We start from the raw sequence: 25525 nt of genomic DNA, 5'->3' as shown, positions 1-25525 counted from the left end.
AGACAAAAAAAAATTAGAGTCTAATTCTTCCAAAGTAATTATCCAGTGTTTCAAGGAGCATTTAGACCAGGCAGGGACATTAATAGATAAATAAAATAGTTTTACTATTGCAGGCACCAGAAACAGGCTATATGGAGCACTCAGAGCTCAGTCAGACATCAACTGATGCCACCCACTTCATCCTGAGCCATCGCCTATTGTTCTGACCTTTGTCCTGCCACTGGACTTTGAACACTGTGGAGGAGAGAGTGAGGCTGATGACTTATGCAACTCTGCCTCACTGAAATCCAAGTTACACACAAGTTAAAAGACATCACTCATACCGTTTTTACCATTTCTACCCACCTCAAAGTCCCGTGGCAGCACCTAGCGACATCCACAGGTGCGGTCACACTAGAAGCCATAGTCACAACCCTGCACACAGGCGGCCCAAGCCACTGGGTCGTCTTCTCACTGAAAGCAGCAGAGGGATTTGGCAGCCTGTGGGTGTCTGAGCAGCCTTCTTAAGGACCGAACTGCTCACCTCCTGGTGTGAGGAAGAGGCTAGAAAAGGTGCCCTCAAAATTGTGTGCTTTGCCTGCTTACTGCAGCAGGCAGGGAATCCCACCCTGTGGTCAAAACACCAAAAAAAAAATTGCAAAAACTTTTCCAAAGATGATTCGACTCACCATCGGTAGGTGGAATGTGCCCACACTTATGGACAGCATGAAATCAGGCACACCTGAAAGCGTTAAAGGTTGTTAAGGCGTCCCATGAACTTGTCTTTTTGAGTTGCTATGTTTTCCAGAAACACTGGACCCATGGGGCAGCTAGGTGGCGCAGTGAATAGAGCTCTGGTCTTAGAATCGGGAAGACCTGAGTTTAAATGTAACCTCAGATAATTAACACGTACTAGCTGTGTGACCCTGGGCAAGTCACTTAACCCTGATTGCCTCACCAAAAAGCAAAAACAAAAATACAAAAACAAAAACCAGAAACACTGGACCCAGAGCATGCAGGAGGCTCTGGATGTGTGGAGGACGAAGCTCCCTCTGAGCTGATATAATTCGTTGTTGCACCCCAAGCTGGACTCCCTGTGCATCCTTGGGAGGCAAGACAGGCTTCAGCCAGTCTGTGCCAGGCTGGGATAATGCTTGTGCAGCTGGGGTCCTCCCAGACGAGCAGACCCTCCTATCTTCATGGTCTGGCAGTTCCCACGGGAAGGAATGCAGCTCTTACCTGGCTCCTCCTGGTGAGGCACGGTCTTGCCTTTTTCCCACCTCTGCTGCCCAGCTCCCTCTCCCATGTCCTGCCCCTTCCTGATATCCCCTCCTTCCTTTGTCCTGCTACTAAAAAAATGTAAACTTCTGTGAGGACTGGGAACTCTTCCGGCTCTGCTTGCATGTTCATTTCTCTGGTAGTAAGCCTGGCTTTCACAGAAGTCTCCTGACGCTGTGATTGCCTGTTGACAATACACATTTGTTTGCATGTTGTATCCTCCACTAGATTGTCAGCTCCTCGAGGGCAGGGGCTATCTTTTGCCTCTTTTTGTGTGCTTAGCACAAAGTAAACATGTAGCCTGGCACGCAGTAGGTGCTTAATAAATGTGAACTGAATTGAATCTAGAGATTAGTAGGTGAGAGACGAGTGCAGAGGACAATCTGCTGGATGGGAATAAGGTGACAAAGGGAAGTCTTGGCCTTATTGGGGTCACTCACGGGTCCGCGTCTGGAATAAAGCCTGAGTCTGGGGTGGCCCCAGCCCGCACACTTCGAGCCCTCCTCAGCTCCCCTCAGCAGGAGGTCCCTGGGGGGGGTGGGGGCACCCAGGATTGGAGCCTGGCTTGCAAGCAGCTTCCACAGGAGGACGGGACAAAGGGGCAGTGGAGGCCCAACCGGGGCAGGCTAATGTTGAGACTGGGGACAGACTGAGGCTATGGCTCGGCTGGTTGTTAAATTTTCAGCGTGTCAGCATTTACACCTGAAATGAGCCGACCCTACAAATGGGGGCTTGTTTGATTGTTTTATTGATTTCTAGAAGAGAAAATGATGGAGAAAACTAACATTGCGGAATTCGGCCTACGTTTCGCAGGATGCATCTATGTGGCTACGCCGGGATCACGACCCCACGTTCCGCTGAGCCATTCACGGCAGGTCTTCCCACAGCGAAGGGCGGGGCGGGGCCGGAGCTCGTGGCCCCGGAAGTTGGGCAGGGCTTCTGGCGGAAGTGACCGCGTGTAAGAAAAGGGGCGGGGACGGGAACACTGGGCCGCGCCTCCACTTCCCCCTCCGCTCCGGCCGTGTGCGCGCGCGCGCTTGCTCTGCTGCGTGAGTGCGTGCGTGCTGGCGTGCGTACGCGGCCTTGGCGCCCTGGCGTCGGACTCGCCGGAGTCGGGCGTGTCCCGAGGCAGTCGAGGTCGCGTAGGGGCTGGGGCAGGTGCGGGAGGAGCGGGCCGGGCGGGGGCGTGTCCCGGGACTGCGGAGAAGCCGGGCCTGAGGCGCGAGGAGAGCGGTGAGCCCCAGGAGATGGGGGGGCGGGGAAGGGGGGGGAAGAGAGGACACGTGACCCTGCGGAGCGGGCACGTGATCCTGCGGGAGAGGGCACGTGACCGTTGGGGGCGGGAGCGGCCGGGCGGCGCTGACACCTGCGGCCGTCCGGTGCCCGGCTTGGGGTCTTTTGGAGGGGAGCGGGGGGAGGGAGGGAAACGAATGTTTGTGACACTTTGGGGTCTTGCTCCCAGACCCTCCACCGATATCACGAGAGCAGCCTGTAAACAGCAGTGAAGTGGTGGCTGATCATGACGATAGCTACGGCGGGTATGGCGCCTGCTGTGTGCCAGGCGCCCTCCATTATCGCCGGTGAAGGCTGGCCGTAGTCGGTAGACGGCAACCCAGGGAATTCTGGGAAAGTGAAGCCGAGCAGGTTAGCGTCACTGAGCAGACCGGGCCCGACCCGAAGCAGGAACTTTGTTCAGTGCTCCCTTTTTGCATGCCGTGTGCAAACAAGCCGTTGCCCGTGAAGGATCGAATTTCAGGTTCTCTGAATGTTCTGGAAAGCTCACAATTGTGATAGTGACGCTTCTGCTAAACCGTCATAGAGGGGTCCAGGACCGCAATTATGGATTGGGGGGGCGGGTTCTGCGGTCTCAGAGCCATCTCATCAACAGCTGCCCCCGAAGCCTTTTTTACTGACCTTCTTTGGGCCCGCTTGTAGGGCTCTAGGTACATCTCTATTTAATTTCACCCTCCTGACTTTGGTCTGTTGTTCTCGATCACTAAAAATTGTTTGGGAGCCCTGATCCTTTCAGCTTGGTCCTTCCCAATTTTGAGTCATCCACAAATTTGCTCATCACGTGAGGAAGCTCCTCCATGAAAGACCTTGATTAAAATATTGGACCTAATGGGCAAGTACCTCCCTGAGGCAGTCCCCTGAAGAGCTTGGCATTGACCCGTGTGTATACAAGGTGTCCCAAAGGTCTTAGGGCAGTGTTTAGCGGTCAAACCATTAAAGCTTAAAACTGCACTAAAATTTTTGGGACAGGTGTGAGCATGCCACACTTGTGGTATGCTTATTCAACCAGTCTACATAAGTGTATTGCTAACAATTTATATAATCACATTTTTCTACCTGCATGTCTCCAAATAGTTCAAGGAGAAACTTTAAAAATAATAATAGCTATCATTTGTAGAGTGCTTGAAGCTTTGCAAAGTGCTTTACATATGTTATCTCATTGAATCCTTAGAACAATCCTATGAAGTAGGCACTATTGCTATCTCCATTTTGCAAATGAGGAAACTGAGGCTGAGAAGTAAAGAAACTTGCCTAGGGTCGCACATCTAGTAAGTGACTAAGGCAGGATTCAAACTCAGGTCTTCCTGGCTCCCAAGACCAGTGTTCTTTCTACTTTGTGGCCACCTATCTGCTTCAAGCCTTGCTGTAATACAGGTAACCTGTGGTTATAGCATTCTTCTTATCTATCAAATGAGTGTCCTGTCGAAAGGGAAGTATGGTTACTCTGTCATGCATCACAGACTGTCTAAGTTGGAAGAAACCTCAGAGGTCATTGGATCATAGATTTAGAGTTGGAAAGGACCTCTGAGACCACCTATATGTCTCAATGGAGTCCTTCCACACATCTCTGACAAGTGATGTGACATCCTCCACCTGAAAATGTCCAGTACCGGGGAACCTGCCGCCTGGAAAGGCGGCCTTGTACTACCTTCTGTGTCCAAGCACAACAAACCAAATATTTTTATCTGTCATGCACAGCCTGAATCTTCTCTTCTGAAACTTAGCATCCCCAGTTCTGTCAACTGATGGTCACGTCCCCAGGCCCTTTTCCATCCTGCTTGCCCTCCTCAGGAAACTCCAGCCTATCAGGATCCTTTCCAAAATGTATCCTTTCTAAAAAAAAAAAAGAATATACATATATACATATATATATATATATATATATACACACACACACACACACACATATATACACACACACACACACACACACACATAGTGCCCAGAATGGAACACAGTATTCCAGATATAATCTTGGTGGTGATATGGCCATATTTCAGTGGTGGCGCTTACAGTCTACTAACACCCCAGAGTTTTGTTTGAGACAAACTGCTTACTGTTCCCCCATGCCTTGCCATCTTTTCTTTTCAAGCTGATTCCTTTGAACCCAGATGTAAGACTTTACTTTTATTCCTGTTAACTTTCATAACCTAACATTTGTCCCAAGTCCTTGGTTACCAATGCTAAACACAGAAGTCTGAGTCAAGCCATTATGATGTGCCTTTTTTACCCACTATCTCTAAAACCTCCCTTTAAAAAGTCCTTTGTGGGGGCAGCTAGGTGGCGCAGTGGATAGAGCACCGTCCCTGAAGTCAGGAGGACCTGAGTTCAAATCTGACCTCAGACCAAACACTTGACACTTACTAGCTGTGTGACCCTGGGCAAGTCACTTAGCCCCAATTGCCTAAAAAAAAAAAAAGGGAATAAAAAGTCCTTTGTGAACCTCAGTAAATTCAGCTTGTTCTGAATTTTTGTTCTCCCAACATTATTCTTTTATTTTTGTGTTCATCATTTGGTACCTCCTGTTATTTCTTCTGTCTCCTGAACCTGAGTTGATCAGTGAATTCCCTGTCATCCACATTGGTCTTCCTAGCCAACTTCCCCTTTTCTTCTCTATCAGAATCATTTCCCTTTGTGTTTTCAGGATTTCGTTTTTTCTTATCCCCTATTTCTTCCTAGCTTGACTCTTCTGTAGAATTTTAGTCCATGGAATGCTACCTTTCCTCTTTCACAGATTCTAAGATTAATAAGCAATTTTTCTCCAAGGTTTCCTTTACTTCCACATGAGCAACACATTTCTTTATATTTGTAAGAATCATGTCCAGAAATGAATCCTATTGGTTCTTTTACTTTTCGAGGATGAAATAGCAGAGAGAGCCCCAGCAAGCATCTGGATAATTGAAATCCCCACTCACTACCCTCTCTCAGGCCTCTTTGCCAGGTTTGTGAGTTCCATGTGCCTCTCCACATTGGTCTGTTTCAGATAGGTGCACCTTTTCTTCTATCTACATTTTTTTTTAAATGTAGCCCTTTCCCCACACAGTGTAATTGGTTTTCCCTTAGGCTCTCTTACCACCAGCTCTGTCCTTAGACCTTCAGGCTGGTCTGATCTGTGACTTAACCACTGAGTTTCGATGCTGTGTCTGAACTGAATTTTCTGGGGGGATGTTTGAGGGTTGGCAGCCTCCAGCTGTTTGTTTCTCACAGCCCTCAGGCATAGAAGCTATTCCCCAGGGGAATCTTACACACCATACATGAAGGACCACTTGTGTTGTCTCCTAAGTCGGGGGGGGGGGGATGGGGGGCGCGGCCTACATGTGAAAGAGGGAGTTAGTTGTTGTCTGTCTCTCTCTCCCCCTCCCTCTGTTCCCCCCTACTCTCTCCCTCTCTCCCCTCTTCCCTTTTCTCCCCCCCTTACTTCTCTCTCTCCTCTTTCTCTCCCTGTCTCCCTCTGATGTATCCTAACTTCTACTTCAGTTTTCCTCTTCCAGATCTTCTATGTGCAGAATCTAACTTCTAAGCCAGTTTGAGCGGGAGTTGAGTCTGCTTTGTGGTTTCTGCTTTGGGAAGTGGGGGGAGCCCAGTCTCTTTCTTGTCCCCACATCTAGCCCGCCCCATAAGCTCTCCCCTGAAAACATTTGTGCCATCCTGGACTTAAGCCAGTGGGTCTTTGCCCCTGACTTTCACCTATCAAAATACATTCATGTCTTTTATCTCATTTTGTCCTGGTGAGAAGCCATTATGCAAGTGGGGCAGTGGCTGAATCATCATTTTATATATGCAGAGCAAAACCAAGTGACTTGTTTAGCCCCTGGGGACAAAGCTAGGGCTAGAATCCAAGCCTCCTTGATAATCGCTAACATTTGTATGGCACTTTAAGGATTGCAAAGCACTTTACAGTTATTGTCTCATTTCACCCTCACTGCAGTGTAATGAAGTAGATACTTTTGTTACCCCTATTTTGCAGATGAGAAAAAGGCTGACAGAGGGTAAGTGACTTGCCCAGGGTCATACAGCTAGTAAATATCTGAGCCAGGACATGAACTCAGTTCTTCCTGACTCCAAGTCTAGCATTCTGTAATATTTCACCCAGCTGCCTTACTCCTAGTTATTCGCCTTTTTCTATAATGCTCCACTGCAGCTCTGTTAATGAGGCTTAAAAAAACCAAACAGATGTTTCCACATCCTGTTAGCCCCACAGTCTTTATTTTTTTGTATATAGATTTTTGTGGATTTTTTATTGTTGTTTTCACATCACCTCAGTTTCTCCCAGTGTTCCTTCTTCTTTCTTCTCCCAGAAAGCCATCCATTATAACAAAGATTTTTTTTAAAGAGAAAAAATAATTTAGCAATACTGGCCAACATATCAAAACAAATCTGCCGGCATATACAGTGTTCTACACTCAAGGTCTCCAGCTTCTGCAAAGCAGCAGGGGAGGTGTCTGTCCTATCTCTTCTTTGGGACCAAGGTTGAACATTACGTGGCAACATTCAGTTTTGATTATTTGGTGTTTTTTGTTCTTTCCATTTACCTCGTGGAGGTCATTGTGTCTCTTGTTTTCCTGGCTCTGTTGACTTCACTTTGCGTCATTCACGTAAGTCTGTCCAGCCTTCTCTGCATTCATTGGGCTCATTATTTCTGATGGCCCAGGCATATTCTGTTACTTTCCTGTCCTGCAGTTGGTTGAATTCTGCCCAGTCCTTGGGTTTCTGCTTTGTTTCCAGTTCTTGGCTACTACAAAAAGTGCTGCTAGGAATATTTTGGTATATACAAGACTCCTTGGGCTCTATGCCCAGCAGTGGAATCTCTGGATCACGTGATGTGAACCTTTTCGATCTCTTTATTTGCATAATTCCAAATTGCTTTACAGAATGGTTGTAATAATTCACAATTGCCCCAGTGTTACGTTAGCGTGTCTGTCTGTTCCCAAACCTCTAACACTGACTGTTCCTTTCATTTCAGTAATCTTATTCCCACCTTCTTCCTCCCTCATTCCTAAGGAGGTCAGGCTTGATCCAGCCTTTCCGCTCTCCAGCTAGTGCATGATGTAATTTTTGTTGTAGCTAAGCCAGGACCAGACCTCCGAGGTCTTGTTTTTCATATGTCCTAAAGCAGAGACTCTAGCTCCTTATATAGTCCTTGTCGCAGTCATTGTGTCTGTGGTTTTCCTGGTTCTGCTTTCTTGACTTCCATCGTAGAAGTCTTCCCATGTTTCTCTAAATTCTCCATGCTCACTTTTAATTAAAACACTCTAACATTCCATTACATTTATGTAGTATAATTTGTGTAGCCATTCCCTAGTCAGTGAACATCTGCTTCGTTTCCAGTTTTTTGCTACCACAAAAGATGCTGCTGTGAATATTTTGGTGTACGTGGAACTGCCTTTCTGTCCCTGACCTTGTTGGGGCATGTGTTTGGCTTTGGAATGTCTGAGTGAAATAGTATGGACAGTTTAGTCATTTGCTTTCTGTAATGGTTGGAGTGAGTCATGTATCAATGTGTCTGTCTTTCTGAAGCTCTCTACGTGGACCCTTCCCAACTTTTGTCGTCTTTGTTCATTTTCAGTGTGTGCGGGGGAACCTCAGAGCTGAGACCTTTATCATTTCATCTAGTTGTGACCTAGTCCAGTCTCCTGGCCACAGTGGCTGGAGCCCTCCTTACGTCCTGTCTGAGCAACAGTGGCCCCAGAAGTAAGTGTTCTGATGCTCTTTTCTCTCAACTGAGCCTCCTACTCTGTGGGCCACATGTTTGCCAAGAGCTGTCAAACAGCTTTTTCCAAAGAATTCAGCAAACTCATTTTTTCACATATCATGTCAGCTAATGACTGGACTGAAAATTTTGTTTCATTAATAGGTAGTTGAGACACAAAGAGACTGATTTGCACACTCAGCATCACACAGAACCTGAAAATTCAACTGGCATGTCCCAATTCTGCAGCCAGAGTTCAGTCCCGTGGTACCTACTACATGACCAGAGGGGCAGGTTTGGGGCCCTGAGGATTCTGATTCTAGGCTGCCTTTCGATCTCCGACTCTGTAGGGATCCTGGGTCTCTCACATCTTGGCTAGAGTGTTGTCATTTCACCCTGATGAATTTGGAACCGCCAGGCACGGATTGGTCTCCTTCATGAATTCTTTCTTTTCCTTCAGTGCTGGGTTCTCCAGATTCTGCCCTTCCCCAAGAAAGGGGAGTAGAGGAGGAGGGAATGACTTCTGGGCTCCTGATGGCCAGGTCCCTGGTGAGTTATGGTTTCTTCTCTCTCCTGACATTCCGCTTTGTTCCTCTTTCCCTTTTCCCCTGGCCCCTCCACTCTCAAGTCCTGTTCGGGGATGACCAAAGCCTTGAATGGTCTCTTTTTAATGGCTCTGGCTACATGGACTTCATAGAGCTCATGGATGTTAGGACTAGAGTCCAACCCTCTTCTCTGACATAACGGTAAACTGAGGTCCAGGGAAGTAAAATGTTTCATTCAGAGTCACCTGTTGCAGAAATTGTGTAAGATCTGAGGTCTCCACGCTCCTTGCCCTGTGTTCTTTCCATTCAGCCTCAGTATGTCAGAAGTGTTCCCCTTTTCTTAGTGCCCTTCTTTCTCCTGGGGATCATTTGCTTGTTCATTGAACCAGCTGTATACTGTGCTGAGCCAAATGCTGTGAAATAAACCAAGTCCTTATTGTTGGGGAGAAAAAATACATATCAGAAGAAAAAGTAATTATTAGGCATTTTTTCCAAATGGAAAGTCAGATCAGTAAGACTGTAATGGAATGGACAGTACGTCAAGGATTTGTGATTTGGCTGTTGGGGATCTTCTGTATTTATATAGACCCCAGCCCCCTGTATACCTTGGTAGCTAAGCCTCCAAGGGGTCACACAGCTGGTATGTATCTGAGGTCCCACATGGTGCACGTCCCCAGTCCCTCCTCTGACCTCTGGACACAGTGGAAGGAATTTGCACACAACTGTCCTGACCAGATACATGACAGATCTATTTTGCTCAGCCTCACCTAGGCCCCCACTGCCCCAAGGCAGAATGGAATCCCTGTCTCACTCCCCCAAAGCTATTCCAAACCTTCTCTTCCCTCCTGAAGCCTCCCTGTGCTTCCTGTCTCTCCTTCAGCTAGGACTTTCCCTGTCCCTTTATTTCTGAGACCATTTGATGGGGATGGGAGGGGAGCCGCTTCCTTTTTTCTATTTTTTTTAATCTCAAAACTCCTCAAGGGGCAGCTAGGTGGCCCAATGGATAGAGCATCAGCCCTAAAGTCAGGAGGACCTGAGTTCAAATCCAGCCTCAGACCAAACACTTGACAATTACTAGCTGTGTGACCCTGGGCAAGTCACTTAACCCCAATTGCTTAAAAATAAAATTAAATGAAATTAAAAAAAAAACCCTCAGCACAATCTGCCATTCTGTCCTCCTTTCCCCCAGACTCTTAACAAAGAGATCCTCCCATAATTATGTCAGAGTCATCTTCTGTGTGATCCCCCCCCATATGCCGCTAGCGTCTCCCTCCCAAACTTCCTTGTATCTCACTATTTTGTGTTTCTCAAGGCAGCCCCCGCTGCATGCACAACAGGTCCTGTTCCATGCCGTCATCACCAGCAGATTTCCCCTCTCATCCCCAGTCTCTCCCTTCTCTTCAGTCTCTCTCTGTTGGCTGCTTCCCTTCTCCCTACAAATGTGCCCATATCCCTCCATCCCCACAAAGCCCTCTCTTATGGCTCAGTGCCAGGAGAAGGCCGTCTACAACAGGTGCCTCCACTTCCTCTCTGTTCCAGACTCTCGGCAGTCTGCCTTAGGACCTCATCATTCAGCCAAAACTGCTGCCTCCAAGTTACCACCAATCTCTTCCTTGCCACATCCAGCAGCTTTTTCTCAGTCCTCATCCTTCTTGACCTCTCTGCAGCCTTTGACACTGGTGACCAGCCGCCTTCTCCTTGAGTCTTTGCTGGTTCTTCTCCTCTGTCTCCTTTGCTAGCTGGTCATCCATGTCACTCTCACGGTGGGGGTTCCTCGAGGGTCTGTCCTACACCCTCTTCTCCTTCCGTACTCATTCACTTGATGATCTCATCAGCTGCCATGGGTTCAGCCTGGACCGCCGGTCTCACATCTCTGATTGCCTGTTATACACCTTGAACTGAATGTCCTGTAGATACCTTAAATTCAACATGTCCAAAGCTAACTCCACAAACCCATTTCCAAACTTCCCTGTTACAGTCCAGGGCACCAGGCTCCCAACCTCCACGCCATCCTGGGATCCTCTCACTTCGTACCTCCCTCTGTCTGAACAGTTGTCAAGTCCTATTAAGTCTGCCATCGTAACGTCTCTTATAGGTGGCCTCTTCTTTGCTCTCGTGCTGGCGCTGCATGGCTCCTGATCGCTCATCGCCTCACAGCTGGACCATTTCGTGGTCTGCCTGCTACAAATCTCTCCTCACTCCAGTCTGTCCTCCACTCAGCTGTCCGAGCGATGATCCCAAAACCTAGGTCTGGCCCATCATCCCCCTCTTTATTAAATTCCCTATTATTCCATCCCCAGGATCAAATAAAAGACCCTCGCTTTGGCCCCCAGAGCCTTTCATAGCCTGACCCCTTCCTACCTTTTCTGTCTTCATACGCCTTCCTCTCTTCCACAATATTTCTGCAGTACAGCAAGATTGACCTTCTAGGTGTTCCCCAAACGAGACCCTCCAACTCTTGGCTCCCAGCGTGTTTCTGCCGAGAACACTCTGCCTGCTCGTCTCCACCTCCTGCTTCCTTCCAGGGTCAGTGACATCCCCCCTTCCCTACCAGGCCTTTCCTGGTCCTCCTCACTCTTACTGCCTTCCCAATTTATCCCGCTTGTGGTTTGCTTGGCCAGGGTTGTTTAATGTTGTCTCCCCCCATTAGATCATGAGCTTCTTGAGCACAGGGACTGTTCTTGCTTCTCTATTTACTCATCATCTCTCCCACTTAAACATAAACTTCTTGCAAGTAAAGAATGTCTCCTTGTATTTGTGTCCCCAGCACGTAGCACAGCCCCCAGCACATACAGCGTGCTTCGTAAATACCCGCTGCTTGATTGGTTAATAAGCAGTCCACACACAGTCCTCCTTTAACGCCTCTTGTTAGCGTGGAGTTGATTCTCAAGTTCTCAGATACAGTCTAGAATCACTTTGGAAGTAGGCCCTGCAACAGATGAGGTCTACCTTCCAAGCCTAGCCTGGCTCAGCATAGGGAAGGTCATCACCCAGGGACTGGCCAGTTGGACATCAAGGCTTTATCTGCCATCTGATTAAAGCAAGGAAAAAGTAAGATGATTCCTAGCTTACTTATGATGGAAAAAGAGTGGACTGAGAGAAATGATTATTTCTCTCTTAATAACCAATTAAAAGGGGGGGTGGGAATCCAGGTTTTTTCCTTTTTGTTTTCTCATCTCTCCCTTTAATTGGTTATTATTCATTCTCTCATTAATTGTTAACCAGTCAGACTTGATTTCCATCTGTCAGGAACATCCACTCTTCCAAGGGTGTATAAGCATGAGTGGCCTCCGTGATTCCTTTGGTTTATGAGAGAAAACCAAATAACTGTAATTTTATTAATTATCTGCTAGCCATAGTTAATAAAACTTGATTATTAATTACCCAGAAATTACATCTTTCAGACTTTTCATGTGTCGCAGGACAAAGAATCTCAGTTTGTTGTGATCTTTAAACATTAACTTATTTGTTGAGATTTCCAACTTGAGATCACACAATTTGAGTTGGAAGGGACCCCTCCCCCCAACCTCAAGAGGAATCCCCTTATTTCAGACCTGGCATGCAGCCTCTGCTTAACACCCCCAGTAACAACATGCTCTTGACTTTCTGTGGCAGCTAGTTGGGCTTTTGGACAGGGGTAAATGTAAGGAGATTTTGCCTTCTGTCAGGTTCCCATCTGCCTCTGCAGTTTTTCCCCTCCAGTCGTGAGTCTGTCCTCTGCTGCAGAAGAGATCATGTCTCATCCCTCTTCCACAAAGGCTGTGCGGAGTCTGGCTAGCTAGTGTACTTCACCTTTCTCCAGGCTAAACATTCCTAGATTCTTTAAAGGAGCCTCCCATCACAGGACCTCAAGCCCACACTCTCTCCTTGTCATCTTCCTTGGGAAGCTTTCCAGGTTTCTCAGGGCCCTGCTGTGGGCTCTGCCCAGAGTGCAGTACCACCAGACCCTCATAATAACCAGCATTTATGTTTGCACAGCACGTTAAGCTTGACTGAGTGCTCTACAGATATTATCTCATTTTATGTTCACAGCAACCTGGGAGGGAGATGATATTGTGATTCCCATCTTACAGATAAAACTGAGGCAAGCAGATTGTTCAGGGTCACACAGCTGGGTAGTCTCTTGAGGCTGGATTTGAACTCAAGTCTTGCTGATGCCTAGTCCTGGTCCAGCCACTGTCCACTGGGAAGCCAACTAGCTTCCCTAGCACACAGCTTCTGTTTAGAGAAGCAAAGGAGAATCCCTTTGGTGGTGTGCCAGAGTTAAAAAACATCATTAAATGGCACGCTTGGTCCTCTTGCCTTGCCGTGCTTGTGATCAGTGTTTGCCACCACAGAGGACCATAGGTCTGCCCTAGAGATGACAGACTTTAAGCCTCAGGAGGGCAGGGGTGTTTGATTTTTGTCTTTGCATCCCCAGCACCAAGCTCCGTGCCTGGCACCTAATAGTCGCTTCTTAAATGCTTACTGAACTGAGTCTGGCCCAGACACTTGCAGATGGGACAGGGAGCTCAGGCCTGAGTGCAGTATGACGAGAGTGGGCTAGAACACAGTAAGGAAGTGATGCCATGATTTAAACCATCCCAGGCTGTGCTGTGATGCAGAAACCCTCCTAGGACTGGTGGATGGAAGTGCCTACCTGGCATACTAATCTCTCTTATCAAGAAATTATGCTGAGATTAGAGCAGGTGGAAGCAGGCTCAGAGAAAGAGTGAGGGGTTCCACATGGATCCTCACTGGCAGGGAGGAGGGCTTGAGGAGGCCCCTTCACCCTGGGTCGACCTGCTTCTAAAGCCAGGATGCCTCTAAGCTGGCTCAGGTGCCTGGAGGGTTGTATCCCTTAGCAGACATGATACTTGTCTTTGGGTACTTGTAGGCGGTGGAAGAGGAGTCCCACCTTTCTTCTCTGCCCAGCCAGCCTGTCCATCATGGCGCTGCCTGAGTGGCCCTGCCCCAGAATTCTGCTTCATGCCCGTTGTGTGCTGTTCCTTCACTTGATAATTCATGCCAGAGGCTAGCATTCCCTAATCTTCCAATCTTATCTCTTTTCTCCCTTGTGAGCTAGACCGCAGGCCATCCTCCACTGCTTTGCCTGTATGGCTTGATTCCTGCTGTTTTCCAGGGCTCTGATGCCCTTCCTGCTCGCATTTTTGTCTCATTAAATTTCTCCTGTTCCTTAAGGTCCAGTAAAATGTAGTCACCATGAAAACTTAGTCTCACTAACTGCTCTCCTGATCCACCCTTCTGTAATGGGCGGATTTTTTCCCCCCTCTCCTCCTGCAACCAGCAGAATATATCTGTCTTCTGGACACCTGTAATAACGGAAGCAGTCATTTGGAAGAGAGAACAAGGTGATGTTCATTAGAGCTAGTGACACCTTACCATATACATATATCATATTAATTTTCTTTGTGGCCATCCTCTTTATTCTGCCTAAAATGTGTCAGTTGGGAGTGGGCCTTGCTTAACACGTGTGTCTGTTTAGAAAGGGGTTTTGATAGTGATTGCTGCTGTGACTGCTGACTCTGTGACAGTAGGGTTTTGCACAAGATGAGGCCTCTAGAAACTCTAGAGATGGCACATGCACAACTCCTAGAACCAGCCTGCTTCCTGTCACCCTCGTGTTCCGCCTCATGGATGGTTCCTGAGTGAGCAGAAATGTTGGCTCTTTCAGGAATCGGTGACGTTCCAGGATGTGGCTGTGGACTTCACCCAGGAGGAGTGGGGGCGCTTGGAGCCGGCCCAGAAGGACCTGTACAGGGAGGTGATGCTGGAGAACTACCAGAACTTTGTCTCCCTTGGTAAGGACAGCTTGCCCCTGTGAGCTGGCATCTGTCTGTTGGGCTAGCCTTGTGGCCTGGCTGAAGTGCCAAGCTGGGTTTTACCTTAGTGTTCAGGGATAGTCGTGAATGATGATGGTAATGGGGACCATGGCTGACATTTGTATTGTACTTCAGGGGTTAAGTTCTGGTTCCTTATTTGATCCTACCCCAAACCTGTGAGGTCAGTACTGTAATCATCCCCTGCAGTCATCCAGAGGAGGAAACCTCAGTTCCAGCGAGTCTGCAGATCAGCAGTCCTTTATAAAAGGGCTTCCATGTGCCAAGCATGAGAGACAGACACTAGATGTCTTTCCATTGGCCCCATACTTTAGGAGTGTCTGAGCAACTGTTTGAATACAGGTCTTCCCCGACTTTCCCAAGCATGGATTGAGTACGTCTGAGATGTAAGGCATTGTGCTCGGTGCTGAGAATACAGACTCACCAGTGAAAGAGTTCCTGCCTTGGAGGAGCTTATGTTCCAAGAGCGGCATGATGGCCGTGGCACCATGCTGCCTCTTTGCCCCTCTAGTAATGGGGGATCTCATTGTTGCTCTTTCCTGGCCCCAAGGAACAGTTTTAGATTTATGCAAGCAGAAATCCCAGCTTTGGGTTACTTCCTGTGTTGGGTTCCCTCAGGGCAGATATTTTCTCCTGAAATCCCAGTGCAGATCCCTGCACGCTTGAAAGATTTCCCTTCCTCTTGGCAGGATCAAAATAAACTGATTTTTTTGCTTCTGCAATGAAGGGGTGAGACCACATGGCCCTTACAGGCCCCTCCTATGGGCCCCTGCAGCTGGAAATCTCTGATCCCATGGACTCGGTGATCTGACCTCCATATTGCCTAAGAGCACCCTTGGTGTTAATCTCTGCCTGCCCCATTTTTGTTAAAGACAAAGGGGCTGCAGTGAATTTTGAGATGGATTTCTGTTCTCAGCACTTTGCTATTTCTTTCCCTACCAGGAGGACTGCCAGCCCCCAAACCTCATGTGATCTCCCAGTTGGAGAGAGGAGAAGCACCATGGATAACAGAGAGAGAAGCCCTGGGAGGCATTTGTCAAGGTGGGTGAGTGAGTGAGTGAAAGCAGACCGATTGTAGTCCTTGCCAGCAGGAACTTAGTCAGTAACGTTGGAGTCCCTTTGAAATGGTAGGTGGGGAACCTTCCTCAAAGGCCCCAGCACCAGGAGGCAGTTGAATTTGGTCTAATTACTGGTTATCTGTTGTCCCTGGGATCTCCTATAGGCCCTCTTGAGCTTGAACAAATATGTAACACTTCTCCTCTTGTCTTCCTTTTGTTCCTTTTCTCTGATGTTCACCCTTCTGGACTGTGGATCTCAGCCTTTCGCCCCTCCGTATTTATTTTCTCCTCTTCATTCTGGAGGTATTAAATGAATACTGTGGTCTGGGACCTGTGTAAGATACCAGAGTTTGTTGTGGTCCAGTTGTGCCTGACTCTTCATGACCCCATTTGGAGTTTTCTTGGCAGAGATACTAGAGCAGTCTGCCATTTCTTTGCCTAGTTCATTTTTGTGATGAGAAAACTGAGGTAAACAGGGTTAAGTGACTTGCCCAGGATCCCACAGCTAGTAAGTATTTGAGGCCAGATTTGAACTCCTGTCTTCCTGACTCCAGGGCAGGCACTCTATCCACTGTGCCACCTCGCTGCCCCGACTAGAGCTTAAGGTACTAAAATAAATGCATTCCTGCCCCGAAGAAGCCAACACTATCTTCTTTATATCTCCCTCTTCATGTATTCCATTCTTTCTGTCTTCAGATGTAGCTAGGGCTGGCTGGTACTTTAAAGAAACAAGTTTTGTTTACCTCCTTTCCCCCCAACACTCACACACTTGCTGTTAGACTCCCACTTTCCTCCGCACCTCAAGCATCTGTGATCTCCGTTTGGTCGTTAGTTACCCAGCATTTGGTTGGAGAAGCCTGCGTTGAGAGCAGACCCACCATTCCAAGGCAGCCTGTTCATATCTGAGGCAGCTCCTTTTGTTAGGAAGTCTGTCTTCCCATTGAGCCTGAGTTACTTCATTTGCGACCGTGACATCTTCTTTGGGGCCAAATTAAGTGGGTCTCTTCTACATGATAACAGCTGTCATGGCCTGTGGAGTCTCCTCCTGACTCACCTTTCCCTTCTTTCGAGCTGCCATCATAGGGCATGATCTTCAGGCCCTCTTCTGGATGTTTGGCAGTGCATCAGAATCAACAAGAACAAAACAGAACTGTCCTGCTTGGAGCTTATGTGCCATTCCTCTGACGCTCTGTCAGAAGCATTTCCACACCACTTTCATCCCTTGCTCCATAAAGTTCATCCACCACCAAGCCCATCTCACTGTGCCCTTTGGACCTTCCCCCCTGCCCCCCAACTCAGTCGTCTTAACTTCCACCATCCACAGATTTTACAGAACTTGTTCCTTATGCCTCCTCACCTAAAGCAGACAACATGGCGTTCCTCCCAGTCCTCTGTCTAGAGAGCCACGGCTCTTTGACCACAGCCTGACCCACAGGGCCAGCTCATCACTGCCACCCTCAGCCCCTTCCTCTGTCACCAGCATTCAGTGGCACAGCCTTTCTCAAGGTCTATTCAGTGTGTGCCCCGCTCCTGTCCTTGTTCCAGAGGTTGAGGACCCAGCTCGTAGTCTTCCTATCTTCTTTGGAGATGACGTAGTTGTGCAGATGCCTTCTTGGCAGTAGGCACCCTCATTTCATCAGCCTCCTTAGTTGCCATCCCAGTGTCCGGCCACAGATGTGTATGCACACACACCAAGCCCGCTCTGGGCCCTTATTTAGCCTTTGAAGCTGTTGACCAATTCCTGTGCTCTCAGTCTGACTCTGCCACCCTGGCTTTGCCTCCCTCCATAACTAGTCATGACCCCAAAGAGGTCGTGTACGTGATCGGGGCTGAGGGTCAAGCAAAGATGAGAGTCAAGATGGACTACTGACCTGCTGGACCATGGCCTTGCCCGCCAGCCCACCCCTGAGCCCTCAGGGTGTGCTGTCTTGAGCAGCTTCCAGCCCCAACCTTCTGTCCTCCTCACCTCTCTCCTCAGGCGTGAGGTCTAAGGCCTCCATGGTCACCTGGGCTCAGGGCTTCCTTGCTGACGTCCTGGCTTCCGCATCCAATAGGGTTGGCATCACTGGAGCATCAGCATTTCCCTGCCCCCTGCTTCTCATCCCCCTGGGCCCTGGAGCTTCAGGGGAAGGTGTGCCAGCTCACATTCTACCATCTGCATGAGGCTTCTGATTAAAGTATTACAGTATATGTGTGATTAGTTGTAAGGATCAGTAAATAGTGGGAATTTCCATTGGAGATTAATATGTTGAAACAAAATTTAGCAGTAAAATTTTTTAAATAAAATAATTTTAAAATCCAAAATTGATACAGGTGCTTCTGTATTTTGATTTAAATTTAATAAATATTGAAGAGTAAAGGGAAAAAGTATAGAGCCAAAGGGCATAATCCCAGGTTAATAATCCATTATTCACTAGCCTTTGAGAATTAAACAGTTCAGCCAGTTACAAAGTTACAGGCTGTCCAACTATTGACCAATTAATATTTCTTCAGCATGTTCATGGAGGAATCTTTTTTAAATTGATGTTTTTAATAGAGGAGCTAAGTGTAAAACCTGTGTGTCACCTGACTGTAGTTTCTAGGGTTAGCTCATTTTTCCTTTCTGATAAATAGGTCGTCTGACTCCAGAGCTGGTGTTCTTGATTAGGCAAACAGTCTAGAACATGACCAGACAGCAGCTTCTTTTCTTGTCACACAAAGAAATATAGATGTTCATACTTATTTGTTTATTTCAGATTCTGTTATTTGGAAGACCAGATTTGAAACAAAGGAGTCAGCTTCAAAGCAGGGCATTTCTGTAAGAGAATTGTCCAAGGAGAGATGTTCAGAAAATGCCATCTGGGATTCCAGGTTACCAGAAGATTGGGATTCTGGGGTCACTTTGGAGAGGCAAAATCAGGAGAGATGGTCTCAACAAGTTTTGGTCAGTCAAAGAATAATTTCTAATGAGTTGAGTGTTCCTGAATGTAACACTTCTTTGAGAAGCTTCACTGTAGGGTCAATTCTTGTTCCAAAACAGAATGCTACTATAGGAGAAGAGCAAAGTCAGTCTGATACCATTGGAAAGACCTTCATACAGTCCTCAGAAGTTATTAAGCATAATAAGATTGCCTTAGGGAAGAAACTTTGTAAGTTTAAATCTAAGAAGCCTCTCAATTATCATTCAGACCTCTTTCAGTATCGGAGAATACACCCTGGAGAGAAACACCTTAAATGTAGTCATTGTGGGAAAGCCTTTGGGAGCAGATCATGCCTTATTGCACATCAGAGAATTCATACTGGAGAGAAGCCCTTTGAATGTACTGAATGTGGGAAAGCCTACAGGCGTAAGGCACATCTTACTCAACACCAAAGAATCCATACTGGAGAGAAACCTTACAAGTGTAATGACTGTGGAAAAGCTTTCAGCATTGATTCATACCTCATTAAACACCAGAGAATCCATACCGGAGAGAAGCCCTATAAATGTAGTCAGTGTGGGAAAGTCTTTAGCCAGAAAGGTCACCTTAATCAACACCAGAGGATTCATACTGGAGAGAAACCCTATGAATGCAACGAATGTGGGAAAACCTTTGGTCAGTCTAGACACCTTAGTGAACATAAGCGCACTCATAGTAAAGAGAAACCCTTTGAATGTAATGAATGTGGGAAACTCTTTAGACAGCTGAGAAACCTTAGTGAACATCAGAGGATTCACACTGGAGAAAAACCCTATAAATGTAATGAATGTGGGAAGGCCTTCAGCAACAATTATGTCCTTATTCAGCATGAAAGAATTCATACAGGAGAGAAACCCTATACATGTAATGAATGTGGAAAGGCCTTCAGTCGTGGGACATACCTTATGAAACATAAGAGAATTCACACCGGAGAGATACCATATAAATGTAATGATTGTGGGAAAGAATTCACTGACAAAGCATCTTTTATTTACCACCAGAGAATTCATACTGGAGAAAAGCTCCACAAGTGTATTGAATGTGGGAAAACTTTCAGCCAGAAAGGAAGCCTCAAAATGCATAAGATGATTCATACTGGAGAGAAACCATTTGAATGTCATGAATGTGGGAAAACTTTCAGAAATGGGGGTCACCTGAGTGTACATAAGAGAATTCATACTGGAGAGAAACCATTTGTGTGCAGTGAATGTGGGAAAGCCTTCAGAGATAGTGGAGGCCTTAGTGCTCATCAGGAAAAACATGGAGAGAAACGTTACACATGTACTGACTGTGGAAAAACCTTCAGAAATAAGGGATACTTCCGTGTACATCAGAAAACGCATACTCAGGAGAGGCACTATGATTGTGATGAATGTGGGAAACACTTCAATCTGAGGGGATCCTTTATTATTCATCAGAGAGTCCACACTGGAGAGAAGCCCTATAAATGTAACATATGTGGGAAAGCTTTTAGTTACAATACATCCTACAGTAAACATCTGAGAACTCACACAGGAGAGAAGCCCTATAAATGTAACGAATGTGGAAAAGCTTTTACTCAGAGGGACTACCTCATCGAACATGAGAGAATTCATACTGGAGAGAAACCTTTCAAATGTAATGAATGCGGAAGGGCCTTCAGGCAGAAGCAAACATACAATGCACATAAGAAAATTCATACTAGAGAGAAGCCCTTTAAATATAATTAATGTGGGAAAGCTTTCAGCTAGAGGGAACATATTATAGAAAATCAGTGACTTTTATACCAGTGAGAATCCCCATAAATACAATGATTTGAGAAGGTAACCGTCATAAACCATAGAGAAAGCTAATTCAGAAAATACACACTTGAGAAAAGCCTTATGAACATAATGAACATGGGCCAGATTTTAGGTGTGTATTTCATTTGTTAGATAATTCATGCAGGTTAACTGTGGCTTTAATAATTTGGGGAATACTTAAGATAATCTGGTCACCTTAAGAATCAAAAATGTTACGTTTTTTCCCAAGGTACGCTATTTGGGGATTTGAGACAGAAAAGTAGCTATAATAAAATATAAAACTTTCATGTCCCTTTCTGCTGGAATACACATTTTTAACTGACATTATCTAGCAGTTCAATTGCATAAGAGCAGGTTTTGAAAGAACACATATACCACAAGACCACAATTTTAGAAAACCCACTAAAATATTAGCAAAAAGGAGAAAACTTGGTAGCTTAGAGCAAAGAAACAAAACACGACAGATAAATGACGGTAAGGTGACTTTCCTGCCCATAGCAGGAGGATGCGTAATGGTGAGAGTACCCGTCTTCATGTTTGTCTTATGTTTACATTAATCATTCTCGGGCCCAGATGGGTCCACTTTACATGTGCTTTGTTGCCCTGGCCAGTAGCCTGAAAAGAATGATAGAATGTTAGAACTGGAAGATAACTTGAAGATTACCTGGTTTAACTACCTCTGGTACTGAAAGATGGGACATAGAGCACAAGAAGAGGTATTTTGGTTCTTCCTCCAGCTGCGAGGGAAAGTGAAGTTTCCAGCAAAGGCAGGTGAGACTCACTGGTGGTGAGTGGCTGGCTGTCAGTTATTTGGCAGTCTAGCAACCCTACATTCCTTCCCTGCACGTGCACACCTCAGCTTCACTTTTGATACCTTTGGAACAACATACAAGTTCTGGGAAAGGTGAGATTTGACAGAGAAGAAAATCTAGGTATAATTCTTTTGTGTATTCTTTGTGTAATTTGTTTTTGTGTTTCATGCCATGTTATATTGATGCTGGCAAGGGATCTGAAGACCCCTAGATTAGAACCAGATGAGCCAAAGTGTTGTGTTCCCAAGGTAAACCCCGGGGTGAGACAGGAGCCAACATTACACAAACATTCCTTATTTCAGGTATAACTTCTTTTCAGGGTCCTGGGTCCAAACTTTGACCTGCTGGATGGTTCCATAATTCATATAACAGAATCTCATTAATTTGATCAGGGTACAGATTCTGTGGGTTACCATTGATATGCTCAGCTAACTTGCATCCTTTCAGAAAATCCCACATGGGAACCCTCACCAAATATGTCATTGAAATAACCTTTCAAGATCACAGTCCATAGAAGACAGTGAGGCCATGTGTTGCATCATAAATATAGAGCAGTGTTTGCTCTAGGATATCCTTAGCTGGAGTAGAAAGTTCCAGTTTAGATTAGATGCCCAAATGACACGAATATCACTGGGTTACCTCAACTGTCAGAGGAAAGGAGCCCTGTGTCATTTGCTCTGCCCTTTTACACAGTGGGATAGAAGCCTGTACTCATTTTGTGAGCATGTGTTCATTCACATTCACTAAAGACTATTCACTAAACATTACTGAACAATAGTTACTTCCCAGGCAGCCCATTGAGGTCATCAAGATGGGAGAAGAGGTTAAGGCTCAGTACCCTAGCTAGTCTATGTAATCTAGTTAATCCTCCCTTTCAGTTTAGCCAGTAAAGATGCTGCATCCCCAACCCCTCCCTCCATTCCTCCAAATCACATTGGTAACCAGAAACAACAAGGGGGCATGTAAGAAGCGAGGATCTGTCTCCAAGCAGTACTAGTAGAGAGTGCCTCAGGCAGGTGTCTAGGTAACGGTCTGTGGGATAGTGAGGTTCACCAAGCGTTTCAAGCAGTCAGTCCTGAAGCTTTCCCTTTTTCCCAGAGTTGAATATGGGCCTACTGCTATGAATCATTGACATCGCTGACATCTCACAGTTCAAGCTCCTGTCACTTCTTGTCTAGATTATTACAATAGCGTCCTAATCAGTCTTGCTACCTGAAGGCTCTCCACGTTCTATGCCATCCTCCACACAGTTATCAAAATTATTTTCCTCAAACACCAATCTGTTACTCTTCTCAAATTCCACTGACTCCCTGTTGCCTTGGATAAAATAAACGCTAGCTTTAAAAACCTTTTACAACCTGGCCCCAACCTGTCTCCCCAGTCTTGCTCTCTCTCCCATTGCAAATTGCAATCCAGGCAAATTGGCCTCTCTGTTCTTCACATGTGACATAACACTCCATCTTGTATTTATTTGTTCTGTATATATTTATATATGTGCTTGTCTCATTAGAATGTGACCTCTTTAAGAGTGGGCGTTGCTTCATGATTTTGTATTTATTTGTATTCCTGCCTAGAACAGGGCCTGGCATGTGGTAGATGTGTAAATGCTTATTGATTGATGGATCTCCCATTCTCTTCCAGGTCCTAGTCCAGAAATATGGTATGGATCATTGGCCCAGTCTGATCAGTTGGGCTGGGCTGAAGGACCAGGCCCTTTCTCTCTGTGGTATAACATTTCTCCTCCCTTGTAATTTGGGAGTATTGAGACACAGTGGTTGAGCGATTCTGCAGGCCTCCCCACCCCCAGCAACTCAAGTGTCCCGTATTTCTAAATCCTACATGATCATAATCTGATAGAAAAGCGGTGTGCTATCATTGCATGAGCTGTGAGTTTACAGTAAGAAAAGACCTGAGCTTAAATTACAGGTTCTCACATTGACTAGGTTTATGATCTTAAAAAGTACACTTAATCTCTTCTGTGTTTATTAGTTAGTGTTTTCTTTAGTTTATTTCTGGAGTTTATGGTAGACTAGAGGAAATCTTGGCTTAGTCTGCTAGTCTGACATGTGCCCTGGATTTCGATTGGAAATTGGAAAAAGCAGATTATAAAGGGGCAGTAGGATCCTAAGGGATTAGAAATGTTCAAAAACGAAATTCTGAAGACACAAAGGAAAACCATTCCAATGAGGAGGAAAAATGAGAGACTTAAGTGAATGCGTAGAATCCTTACCAACTAATTTTTTTAAAAGACCAGTGTAAAGAAGATTGTAACATAGGTATTAGGATTAACAAAAGCCTGGATTTATTAAAATGTATATTTGCAGGAATGCTAAAAGCTCTGAATGAGCTGTGGGTGATAAGGGAAGTCAAGGACAACCAAAAAAGGTTCTTTTAGTTACATTAGGAGTAAGAGGAGGATGGAAATATGGATGTGTTTGCTTGCAACGTGATAACGGACCGCAGAGCATGGCCGCTCTGTTCTCATTTTGCATTTTCTTATCCAAAGAGAATGAACTTTGCAGGGGAAATGACTACTCTATTGATACTTGGGCTTGGTAAGAGGATAGTAAGGTAGCACCTAGTTGTCCTTGATGGAGTCAGCCCTTCTGGCCCAGATGGAAGCAGTAACATGAGATTAGGAAAGGGTAAAGGACCTGATTTTCAAAAAGGGAGAGAACAGTCTGCAAACTTATGCCATATCATCTCGTTTCCCTTTTTTTTAACAATGTTGTTAAGCTAGTAGATGACGATAATGCTGAGAATATAATTTACCTGGGGTTTTAGCAAAACATTTGACCAAAGTGTCTTGTACTATTCTCAGGAAGGAGCTGGAACTGTGGGTTAGATGACCATACCATTATCAGCGAATGTCATCAATGCCTTGGATAGTGGTGGCCTGTTCACCAGAGGATGCAGAGCTGGTGAAGAGGCAAGCAGTGGGTGACAGGACATGAAAGGATCTGGACTTAAGTTGGATTTCGGTAGGGATAAATGTAAAGTCATACACATTTATAATGGCCTGTGAGCTCAATGGGAGTCAACAATGTGGTATGGCAGTCAGAAACCAAATGTGTCTTCAGCTGTATTGAAAGGCTTCACTCCCAGGAATAGGGAAGTTTTAGTCCTGCTATGTTTTGCTCATTAATAAACCTGGAGAGCATCTAGAAGAGGGCAGCCAGGGTGGTGAAGGGCCCTAGGGTCTGTGTCATGTGAGGTCCAGTGGAAGGAATGAGGCATGTGAGCCTGGGCAAGAGAAGACTCAAAAGGGGGCATTAAAACTAGTCACTGTGTTCTGCTGCTGCTTTATGCTAGTTGCTTAGATTATTAATTAAAAATTCATTAAAATTGTTCGGTAACTTTTTTTGGCCAGCGTTATTTATCTAATTTCAGAATCAAGCCAGCCTTTGCCTTAAAGAGCTAGACACCTCACCATCTCTTCTCTGTAGTTAGCAAATCCTGTCTATTGCTGGGTCTGCTTACTTGTTGAAGATCATGCAAGAACCTACTTAACCCTGCTTTTATTGTTTGGTTTTTGGGGTTTTTTTGGTAATCAATTCATTGACTCATCTACCCTGTTTCTTCCCTTGGAATGAATGGGTTTGATCAAGTCACCTTCTCAGTTTGGCCACTTGGACTGTGGGAAATCCTTCATTTAACTCTTTCCTGGGTCATGAGCAGAGAACCATACTGGTTGTTGAACCTTCTCTTATCTTGGTTGTGTCTCCCCTTTCTCAGCCTAAGTTTGGCTGCTCTGTGATTTGTCTTTGTTAAAATTAAACTGAAAAATAAAGGTGTTACTCTGGTTGCAAATTTGTTTTCTGTTTTGTCTTTTGATTTATTGTTTTATTCCTTACATGAGGTCTTCAGACACAGATTTAACTAGAGAGGAAAATGCAATGAATTAATTTCCCTTTATAAACTTGGTTGCAGTACCAAGGTTAACTTTACCTCAGAGGTTTTCATGGGGCCAGAGTTTGAGTACTTTAGAACCTCCATTTTAAGGAAACTTTCCAGACCGGCTACTGACGGTCTTCTTTCTTCACCAGCCTCCGCTCCTGGTTCTTGGCATTTTCTCCATCGTGCAACAGCCTTCTCACCCTGGAAGTGTCCTTGGCCCTTACGCACCCCCTTCTGACTTTGGTTCCTCCCAGAAACTCCATTTTAAGGAAAGTGCCCACACCAGCTGTGTCTTCATAGGCCTGCCTTCAGATTCCCCACACCATTCCTTCTGTCCACACTCCTCCTCACTACCTTTCAGCTTCTTTTTATGTGTATTATCGCCCCATTGGAATGTAAGACCCTTGAGGGACT

At 45.9% G+C, this 25525-nt stretch overlaps 1 protein-coding gene across 1 annotated transcript; it reads left to right on the top strand.

The window, feature by feature from the left end:
* Positions 1-2087: 2087 nt before the first annotated feature.
* On the top strand, positions 2088-25024 carry LOC110219747 (uncharacterized). Its single transcript, XM_021003374.2, has 6 exons — positions 2088-2490; positions 8117-8241; positions 8700-8788; positions 14459-14585; positions 15567-15665; positions 18418-25024. Coding segments are annotated over exons 2-6 (2229 nt in total). The 5' UTR covers positions 2088-2490; positions 8117-8240; the 3' UTR covers positions 20331-25024.
* Positions 25025-25525: the final 501 nt, after the last annotated feature.

The sequence above is a fragment of the Phascolarctos cinereus genome, unplaced genomic scaffold (assembly GCF_003287225.1).
Source record: "Phascolarctos cinereus isolate Bilbo 61053 unplaced genomic scaffold, phaCin_HiC Scaffold_726;HRSCAF=1367, whole genome shotgun sequence".
In the NCBI taxonomy this organism is placed as follows: domain Eukaryota; kingdom Metazoa; phylum Chordata; class Mammalia; order Diprotodontia; family Phascolarctidae; genus Phascolarctos; species Phascolarctos cinereus.
This window is presented reverse-complemented; position numbering and strand designations above follow the sequence as displayed.